Here is a 10,741-nt window from a genome sequence, read left to right as displayed (position 1 = left end):
TCTCTCCCCCTCGTCACTCATCTCCCTCCCTCCCCCACTCTCCCTCTCTTCATCCATCTCCCTCCCTTCCCCACTCTCCCTCTCTTCATTCATCTCCCTACCTTCCCCACTCTCCCTCTCCATCCTTTTCCATCCCTTCCCCACTCTCCCTCTCTCCATCCATCTCCCTCCCTTCCCCACACTCCCTCCCCATCCTTCTCCCTCCCTTCCCCACTCTCCCTCTCTCTCTCTCGCTCCCTTCCTCCCTCTCCCTCCCTCTCGCTCCCTTCCCCACTCTCCCTCTCCCTCCCTCTCGCTCCCTTCCCCACTCTCCCTCTCTTCATCCATCTCCCTTCCCGACTCTCTCTCTCTTCCTGTCCCTACATCCCTCTCTCTCCCTCCCGTTCCCTCTCTCTCCCTCTCAGGTTTGACTGCCTCGTAAAGACGGTTCGCTCAGAAGGATTCTTTGGAATGTACAGAGGTATTGGTTGGGAATCAGATCAAAGTTTTGTGTTGCAATGTTATTTTATTAGCCCAGCGGAATCCCAGGAGGCCTTGCGGGGCAAACATCAAGGGCTGTGATGCAACAGTCAGCGGTCTTGTGATCTCATCCCGCGTGTTACCTGTTAGATTCACTGACACACAATTCCCCATAATACAATGTTAGCATGGAGAGGTGACCATACACCTTCCCTGGCCAGGGCCAACATGGACCACAATGGCTGCCAAAGAACTACAAGTCCCAGCTTGTCTAATCTGTCCATGGCTGCCAGGATTGACTTGCTGGGATTTGTAGCTCAACAGCCATAAAGCTGCACTGGTGTAAAAATGAGGAAAGCTCCCCAAAATATCACTGGATAGATTTTATCTGTGCAAAACCTGCTGTATATCTTATGTACAACAACCAAATTCATAGATAAACTCTATCCGTATATCTATACACAACTATATCCATACAACTATATCCGTATATCTATACCCAACTATATCCATATATCTATACACAACTATATCCGTATATCTATACCCAACTATATCCATACAACTATATCCATATATCTATACACAACTATGCTTTACAAGTGTTTGTTTTCTTCTTTTGTCCTTATTTTCTGTACATTTTGTGTACAACATTTAAACTTTCAGTGTACAGCTGCTTGTGCTAATTGTGACCTTTTCTCTCTCTCACTGACAGGTGCGGCTGTAAATCTCACCCTCGTGACGCCAGAGAAAGCTATTAAACTGGCAGCTAATGACTTCTTTCGAAATACTCTTTCTCAAGAGGGGTACAATTTATTATATTCTACTCTCCTCCGCACTGTCCTACTCCCCATTCCTCCGCACTGTCCTACTCCCCTTTCCTCCGCACTGTCCTGCTCCCCTTTCCTCCGCACTGTCCTGCTCCCCTTTCCTCCGCACTGTCCTGCTCCCCTTTCCTCCGCACTGTCCTGCTCCCCTTTCCTCCGCACTGTCCTGCTCCCCTTTCCTCCGCACTGTCCTGCTCCCCTTTCCTCCGCACTGTCCTGCTCCCCTTTCCTCCGCACTGTCCTGCTCCCCTTTCCTCCGCACTGTCCTGCTCCCCTTTCCTCCGCACTGTCCTGCTCCCCTTTCCTCCGCACTGTCCTGCTCCCCTTTCCTCCGCACTGTCCTGCTCCCCTTTCCTCCGCACTGTCCTGCTCCCCTTTCCTCCGCACTGTCCTGCTCCCCTTTCCTCCGCACTGTCCTGCTCCCCTTTCCTCCGCACTGTCCTGCTCCCCTTTCCTCCGCACTGTCCTGCTCCCCTTTCCTCCGCACTGTCCTGCTCCCCTTTCCTCCGCACTGTCCTGCTCCCCTTTCCTCCGCACTGTCCTGCTCCCCTTTCCTCCGCACTGTCCTGCTCCCCTTTCCTCCGCACTGTCCTGCTCCCCTTTCCTCCGCACTGTCCTGCTCCCCTTTCCTCCGCACTGTCCTGCTCCCCTTTCCTCCGCACTGTCCTGCTCCCCTTTCCTCCGCACTGTCCTGCTCCCCTTTCCTCCGCACTGTCCTGCTCCCCTTTCCTCCGCACTGTCCTGCTCCCCTTTCCTCCGCACTGTCCTGCTCCCCTTTCCTCCGCACTGTCCTGCTCCCCTTTCCTCCGCACTGTCCTGCTCCCCTTTCCTCCGCACTGTCCTGCTCCCCTTTCCTCCGCACTGTCCTGCTCCCCTTTCCTCCGCACTGTCCTGCTCCCCTTTCCTCCGCACTGTCCTGCTCCCCTTTCCTCCGCACTGTCCTGCTCCCCTTTCCTCCGCACTGTCCTGCTCCCCTTTCCTCCGCACTGTCCTGCTCCCCTTTCCTCCGCACTGTCCTGCTCCCCTTTCCTCCGCACTGTCCTGCTCCCCTTTCCTCCGCACTGTCCTGCTCCCCTTTCCTCCGCACTGTCCTGCTCCCCTTTCCTCCGCACTGTCCTGCTCCCCTTTCCTCCGCACTGTCCTGCTCCCCTTTCCTCCGCACTGTCCTGCTCCCCTTTCCTCCGCACTGTCCTGCTCCCCTTTCCTCCGCACTGTCCTGCTCCCCTTTCCTCCGCACTGTCCTGCTCCCCTTTCCTCCGCACTGTCCTGCTCCCCTTTCCTCCGCACTGTCCTACTCCCCTTTCCTCTGAACAGACATACTCCCCTTTCCTCTGCACTGTCCTGCTCTCTTTCTATTCCTCCCCTGTACTAGGCCCCAGCCTTCTCTCCTCCTATCTGTTCTGTTCTGTCCTGCTCTCCTTTTAACTGTTCTGCTTTCTGGGCCTCTTCTCTGCTCTGCCCTGTTGTCCTCCACTCTTCCCAACTCGCCTCAAATCTGTTCTGCTCCCCTCCATTCTCTTTGTCCTGCTCTCCTCTACGTTCCTCCACTCTGTCCTACTCCCCTCTCCCCTGTTTGTCCTAATTTGTTTTCTTCTCTGCTTTGCTGTGTTCTGCTTTCCTCTGCTCTGTCCTGCTTTCTTCTGTTTTGCTCTGTCCTGCTCTTCTTTGCTCTGTTCTGCCTAGATTCCTTCTGCTTTATCCTGTCCTCTTCTGTTCTGTCCTCCTCTGCACTCTCCTGCTCCCCTAGGCACTGTTATGCTTCTCTTTCCTCTGCGTTCTCCTGTTTATCTCTTTTGTTCTGTCCTGCTTTTATCCCCCTCTATTATGTCCTGCTCTCTTCTACTCTGTTCTATCCAGATTCGTTGTGCTCTGTCCTGTTGTCTTCTGTACAGTCTTGCTCTCCTTCCCTCTCCTCTGTCCTGATCTCCTCTGCACTGTCCTGTTCCTTTATGTTATGCTCCCCTCTGGACTGTCCTGCCCTTCTCTTTTCTTCTCTCCTCTGCTCTGTCTTGCGATCCTCTGTCCTGCTATCCTGCACTGTTTTTCTCTCATGTCATCTTCTCTGTCCTTCTTTCCTCTGTTCTGCCCTGCTCTCCTCTACTCTGTCTTGCTCCCTTATCCTCTCCTTCTGCTCTGTCCTGCTCTCATTCCTTGTTTCTGTTCTGTGCTGTGCTCATTCCTTTGGCTCTCCTCTATTTGTCCTGCTCTCCTCTGCTCTGTGCCACACTCTCTTCTGCTCCCTCCTTTTGCATTATTCTCTGCTCTATTCCCCAGCAATAACATTGTTGTTTTTGCCACTGGCCCTTCTTAAGTAACGCATTCCTAATGATATTTTAACATGCATTTCGGGTGACAATTCCCAGGCAGGTTGGCATTATCCTTTGCAGTGCTGCCCGTCTTATTATTGCTGCCTATTTTTTTGGGGGGGAAAACTGCCCCCACATACATTTTCAGTCCTACACCCAATCTAGAATTGTTATACACTTTGTAACTGTCTGAATCTGATTTGCAGATAAATATATTGTTTTTTTCACAGATATATTTTTTCCTGTCTGTATGAATGGCGCACATCTTATATGGGCTGTCTGTATATTTCTGAACTGCTAGCAGTGCTGGAGCTTCTCTGCTCTTCTCCGAAATGTTTCTATTATTTTATCTTCTTCTTTTCTGCTTCAAGAGGGAATTTTTCTGTTTGCTCCTATTTTCTTTTGTTTCATTCCTTGTTTAGTTCATTATATGTTTTCAACATTTTTTTAAAAAGATATTCTCTTCTAATGTTCCACTCTACCCCATTTCGTTACTCCTTGTTTTTACTGTTGTTTTGTTTTAAAATGTGTTGATAAAGATTTATTGAATGGTAAAAAAAAGATATTCTCTTCTGTGCTGTTCTGTTTTCTGATATAGAACAGCTTATGAAATTCTGCACTGATATGACTTGCTGGTCTCTCACTCCCTCTTGTGGTTGCAGGAAGGAACTGACACTGCTCAGAGAAATGTTGGCAGGTTGTGGGGCTGGGACCTGTCAGGTTGTGGTGACGTCCCCCATGGAGATGCTGAAAATTCAGCTGCAAGATGCAGGACGCCTGGGTAAGCGGCCCTTTAAATCCATGGCACCCATATTGCAAGCTTAGCCAATATTCATGAAATCAAGACTAATGATACACTAGGAACTAGTGACGGCACCAAGTGTTAGGCAACAACTGCTGAGGTGATGTCATAGTTCATGGTGGATTAATAATTAGAATGTGTGTTCAGTAGACAATATGGATGCCAATTTGTCAGGCTTCCTATAGCTGAACTCTGGACTTTTCTGTTGCAGCAACACAGAGAGTCGTAGCTGGTGACGGACAGGCGAGCATCTCTCAGCCCTCCCAGAAACCATCCGCCTTACGGATAGCGAGAGAACTTCTCCGAACCCAGGGCGTCTCTGGAGTGTATAAGGGTCTGGGGGCTACGCTATTCAGGTGAGATAAGGTCCTCTGTGCTGAGATATGAAACCAAAATCCCCACTTTGAAAAATATAACGCTTCTCTCTCTCCCACACAGAGACGTCCCGTTCTCCGTCATCTATTTTCCGCTTTTTGCCAACATCAACAAACTGGGACAAAAATCGCCCAATGAAAAGGCGCCGTTTTACCACTCCTTCTTTGCGGGATGCGCCGCTGGATCCGTGGCTGCCGTGGCTGTGACGCCACTTGATGGTGAGCGCAAATACTTTGCTGTCCTAAAGACTAAGTCATACCGCTTGTTATTTTTAGCAATGACAGTGGACAATAACATTATGTACAAACAAACGGTCGCGCTCCCGATAAACTTTATTGACACAACACGAGTACACGCCGCAGTCCCCACCTTGGCGGGGGCTTCAGCATGTACTTGTGTTGTGTAAATAAAGTTTATTAAGAGTGACATCACCAGCAGAGCGACTGTTTGAATGTTGTGGCTATGCAGCAGAGGTCGGCTCATGTGGTCGGCACCCGGCATGCCCACGGCTGATGAATTATGGGCTGAGAGCTTTTGGAGCAGTGGAGCAAAGCATATTCTACACATTTTACACAATAACACACAAAAATTACACGAGTTACAATTTAGTAAATTGAATGTTAAAGTATATGTAAAGCCAAAAGCCTTTCATTTTAGTTTGGATACAGTAGGGGAGGATTCAAACTGCTGATTTCAGTATTAATTTTTTTGCAATTTGTGCCTCATTAGGGAGATTTCCTATTACTTCCTATTCTGTAGACACAACAGGAAGTTAGAGGATCCAATATGAGTGCTATCCCCTCTTATTTTCTATTACTTCCTGTCCTGTAGACACAACAGGAAGTGAGAGGATCCAATGTGAGAGCTATTCCCTCTTATCTCCTATTACTTCCTGTCCTGTAAACACAACAGGAAGTGAGAGGATCCAATGTGAGAGCTATTCCCTTTTATTTCCTATTACTTCCTGTCCTGTAGACACAACAGGAAGTGAGAGGATCCAATGTGAGAGCTATTCCCTTTTATTTTCTATTACTTCCTGTCCTGTAGACACAACAGGAAGTGAGAGGATCCAATGTGAGAGCTATTCCCTTTTATTTCCTATTACTTCCTGTCCTGTAGACACAACAGGAAGTGAGAGGATCCAATGTGAGGGCTATCCCCTCTTATTTTCTATTACTTCCTGTCCTGTAGACACAACCCGAAGTGAGAGGATCCAATGTGAGAGCTATCCCCTCTTATTTCCTATTACGTCCTGTCCTGTAGACACAACAGGAAGTGAGAGGATCCAATGTGAGGGCTATTCCCTCTTAGACAGTTGTCACAGGAACAAGTGTTTTCATTGGAAGGCCTCTCCTCTATTCCTGTTCTGGTGACAACTTAGAATTTCGTATTTACCCTCCCTTTCATTCCCGGTCACATTGGTGATCAGGGCAATTAGAGAGTAAATGTCCCTAATGAGGACACTGATAAAAGCCTAAAAGAGGTTCTAACCGCTCACCACTCAAAAGAAAAAGGAATGCAGCCACCACATATAAGGACCGGTAAAGACCTATATGTTACATTTGTGTTGTTGGGATGACATGCCGAGCCCTCTCCCCACCCACAGCTCTGGCCCTTAGGTGCGGAAGCTGGGCCTTTAGGGATCATGTGATCATAGAATAATATAAATATTAATTCTATTTCAGTGCTAAAAACGCGGATACAGACACTGAAGAAGGGAATTGGTGAAGATACGTATAATGGGATTATAGACTGCGCCAGGTAAGCTTTTACCACGCACCCTGTGCTAACTGACCTCCATCTTCAAAGGAACTACAAATCCCAGCATGCTTTGCCAGGCAGGCACAGCATGCCACAGGCGGTCCTGCCAAGTAGTAAGGGCCCAATAGGCCTCTGTAGCTCTGGATACACCCACAATTGATGCATATATTGCCAAATTCAACAGGCTATAAAGCTATGCTAAAATCTCAAGGCAAAGGCAGCTGCTATCAACTGCAATAATGGCTTGTAACAGTTTTTATTTCTGATAGTAATCCCATGCTGTGTAGAAGGAGAATAGTAGTCACAGAGATCCCACACCATATAGGAGGAGAATGGGGCTGATAGTAATCCCCACGCCATAGGCGTGCGCAGGGCGTGTACCGGCTGTGCCTGAGCACACCCTTATCACCCCGAGCACAACACTGAAACTGCATCAGCAGATGCCGTGTTTTTAGTCACTGAGCCAGTGGAGAGATCACAAAGATCTCTCTGTGATCAGCTCAGTGATACAGAACGCAACAGCACTTGCCACTTACATTCCTCACATAACACCAGTAGTCCTCGGTGCCTGGGAAGCTGAGAGGGAGAGTGGCTGCAACTTCCCATCCAATCAGGAAGCCAGGCGAGAGGTCACATGACTATAACCAGGCTTCCTTCTTTAATACTGCACCCCTGCTGGACGAGGTAAGGGTCAGTTGAAGAGATGGGAATCCAGGACGGTTCAGGTCTGTCTGTGTGTGTGTGTGTGTGTGTGTGTGTGTGTGTGTGTGTGTGTGTGTGTGTGTGTGTATGTATGTATATATACTTTATGTGTATACAATATAATACTTTATGTGTATACAATATATATATATATATATCTACGCGTGTATGTTTCTACTTTTATGTGCGCACCCTAATGCAATAGGCTGCGCACGCCTATGCCCCACAGTGTTCAGGAGGAGAATAGGAGTCCTAGTAATCCCTTAACATGAAAAAGACAGCTGGGGAACACAGGAGAGAAAAAAAAGTGTGTGTTCAAGACACAAAGCTGGTGGATCAGTGATTCAGAAATCCTTTTTGCAGGACAATTCAATGTATATGTACACAAATATAATTTACTGTTTTCCAAATGGACTCTTGCGCTGCTGATAAAACTATCAAAGACCAAACGGTTCCCACTCATCAACGTCATTAAAAAGTGCAGATGGAATACATACTTGTTTAATCAATGGTCAAAAAGAACCATAACCTTTACATTTTTATAAAATGTAAAGGTTATGGTTCTTTTTGACCATTGATTAAACAAGTATGTATTCCATCTGGACTCTAATGATGTTGATGAGTGGGAACCGTTTGGTCTTTGATAATCCCATACCATACAGGAGGAGAATAGGATAGGAGACCTAGTAATCCCACACCATACAGGAGGAGAAAGGACTGATAGTAATGCCCACACAGTACAGGAGGAGAATAGGAGTCCTAGTAATCCCACACCATACAGGAGGAGAATAGGATAGGAGACCTAGTAATCCCACACCATACAGGAGGAGAATAGGCTAGGAGACCTAGTAATCCCCACACAGTACAGGAGGAGAAAGGACTGATAGAAATCCCCACACAGTAATCCCCACACAGTACAGGAGGAGAATAGGAGTCTTAGTAATCCCATACCATACAGGAGGAGAAAGGACTGATAGTAATCCCCACACAGTACAGGAGGAGAATAGGATTCCTATTTCCTAGTAATCCCACACCATACAGGAGGAGAATAGGATAGGAGTCCTAGTAATCCCATACCATACAGGAGGAGAAAGGACTGATAGTAATCCCCACACAGTACAGGAGGAGAATAGGATTCCTATTTCCTAGTAATCCCACACCATACAGGAGGAGAATAGGATAGGAGTCCTAGTAATCCCATACCATACAGGAGGAGAAAGGACTGATAGTAATCCCCACACAGTACAGGAGGAGAATAGGAGTCCTAGTAATCCCACACCATACAGGAGGAGAAAGGACTGATAGAAATCCCCACACAGTACAGGAGGAGAATAGGAGTCCTAGTAACCCCACACCATACAGGAGGAGAAAGGACTGATAGTAATCCCCACACAGTACAGGAGGAGAATAGGAGTCCTAGTATTCCCCACATTGTACAGGAGAATAGGAGACCTAGTAATCCCACACCATACAGGAGGAGAAAGGACTGATAGTAATCCCCACACTGTAAAGGAGGAGAATAGGAGTCCTAGTAACATCATACTGTACAGGAGAACAGTGAGCAGAATAGTTATAGCAATTGCACACCATACAGAGCAGGGTCCTTCCAATCCTCCTGTATGATATTGTACTGTAACTGTACTGTCACCCCATATACTGTAAAGATGTGCAAACTGTGGCACTCTATACATCCTGTATAATATTAATAATACAGGAAGATAATAGGACTGATAGAAATCCCACACTGTACAGGAGAATAGGACTGATAGTAACCCTTACATGGTTCAGGGGGCGAATAGGAGTGATAGTAATCACACACCATACTGGAGGAGAATAGGACTGATAGTAACCCCCACATGGTTCAGGAGGAGAATAGGAGTGATAGTAATCACACACCATACAGAAGGAGAATAGGAGTGGTGGTAATCTCACGCTGCAGAGGAGGAAAACATTGTTATTTTCTCATACCAATCACCATCTTCTTTCCTGCTATAGGAAGATCTGGAGGAATGAGGGTCCCTCCGCATTTATGAAGGGAGCCTGGTGCAGAGCACTGGTCATCGCCCCTCTCTTTGGAATAGCACAAGTTGTGTATTTTATCGGAATAGGTGAATTTATTTTGGGACATTCCAAGTAAGTCGCAGCACGAAATCTGAAATCTCTGGTAGAGAACAAACATCAGGACAACAATTCTGAGACCCTGAATGATTAGAGCGGAGCAATGGAGCCATCCTGTAGCTTCTATTCTAGAAGAGACTTTTTCATCCTCGACTTTCTACGTTTATTGATGTTGTTTTGCAGCTTGGATAACTCAGAGCGACTTCTACTGAGGTGGAGACATTTTATCTGTATGCTGCTGCATCATCACAAATATGGAAGATCCAGTAATTCCTAATTTGATTGTTCCATTTTTCTTCCAGTGCAAAAACTTGAATCCCTGCAAGTAAATGCTCAAACCCCCCAAAATGGATTTAGCGTTTGGTGCATGCTGGAGCATTAACCCCCCTCTGTCAGTCTCGCCTGTCCCTTGGGGACTCCATTGGTGAGATTTCTGCGCTGAGTTGCTCTGAACACCTGCTGTGTCCATTATGAGGAGATCCCACCATTCCTGAACTAAGTTTTGGTGTCTGCATATTTGATGTGCCCATTGTGAGGGGTTCACACCATCCCCGTGCTGAGCTCCCAGGTCTGCACACCTGCTATGCCCATTATGAGGGGTTCCTACCATCCCTGTGCTGAGTTCCCGGGTCTGTACACCTGCTATGCCCATTATGAGGGGCTCCCACCATCCCTGTGCTGAGTTCCTGGGTTTGTACACCTGCTGTGCCCATTATGAGAGGCTCACACCATTTCTGCACTGAGTTCCTGGGTCTGCACACTTGCTGTGCTCATTATTGAGGGTTTCCAGTCTCGGTGCTAGAGAATGCAGTAGTGTGTGGCAGATGCATAGGAGTTGGGAAGTTAAACTTTAAGGTGGTCATGAGCAGAGTCAGAAAGCAGAGTCAGAAATAGGGTTGAACATGTCAATTCACTCACCCTAAGATGGGAATTTAAAGCAGGGATTTCTCAGCACTGGAGACCCTGAGAGGTGTAAGTAATGGGTAAATTAGCCCAGCAGACTCCGCCTATTACTGATAAAGTCCATCAACTATGTTCATTCAAGTCTGATGATTGCATCTGATTCCTTGTAATTACACTGTGAGAGAAATTATCATTTTTAATATTTTTCTTCCCCTTAATAATTGTTGTAACTGCAGTCATTTGCAGTATAATTAGTATTAATAGGTTGCAGGGAATGTTGCAGTCTTGTTGGATGCACTATAGTTAAAATATATTTTGTATTGAATATATTGATTTTTTTTTAACACTTAAAATGTTCTAATTCACTTCAATGTGAAGTAACTGTATTCTGCGATAGAACTGACCGTAGCAATGCTGCCATCGTGTGGTAGAAATTGATTATTGCAGGCAGTGAAATCTTGCAAGGTCTACACAGGAGCTCACTATAT

The 10,741-nt window shown here is 46.8% G+C and overlaps 1 protein-coding gene across 1 annotated transcript in view; it reads left to right on the top strand.

Annotated features, from left to right (window-relative positions):
- The window catches only part of SLC25A18 (solute carrier family 25 member 18), a 20,825-nt gene extending 11,300 nt beyond the window's left edge, over positions 1 to 9,525 (top strand). The window contains exons 4-10 of the mRNA XM_018562089.1: positions 405 to 460; positions 1,175 to 1,265; positions 4,255 to 4,373; positions 4,606 to 4,750; positions 4,833 to 4,987; positions 6,455 to 6,530; positions 9,228 to 9,525. Of these exons, the coding sequence (XP_018417591.1) occupies positions 405 to 460; positions 1,175 to 1,265; positions 4,255 to 4,373; positions 4,606 to 4,750; positions 4,833 to 4,987; positions 6,455 to 6,530; positions 9,228 to 9,369 (784 nt within the window). The 3' untranslated portion in view covers positions 9,370 to 9,525. The remainder of the gene's footprint in view (positions 1 to 404; positions 461 to 1,174; positions 1,266 to 4,254; positions 4,374 to 4,605; positions 4,751 to 4,832; positions 4,988 to 6,454; positions 6,531 to 9,227) is intronic.
- The last annotated feature ends 1,216 nt before the right edge of the window (positions 9,526 to 10,741 follow it).

This window comes from Nanorana parkeri, unplaced genomic scaffold (genome assembly GCF_000935625.1).
Source record: "Nanorana parkeri isolate BGI_ZX_2015 unplaced genomic scaffold, ASM93562v1 scaffold560, whole genome shotgun sequence".
In the NCBI taxonomy this organism is placed as follows: domain Eukaryota; kingdom Metazoa; phylum Chordata; class Amphibia; order Anura; family Dicroglossidae; genus Nanorana; species Nanorana parkeri.
Note: the sequence above shows the minus strand (reverse complement) of the source record. Positions and strands in the feature narration are given on the sequence as shown.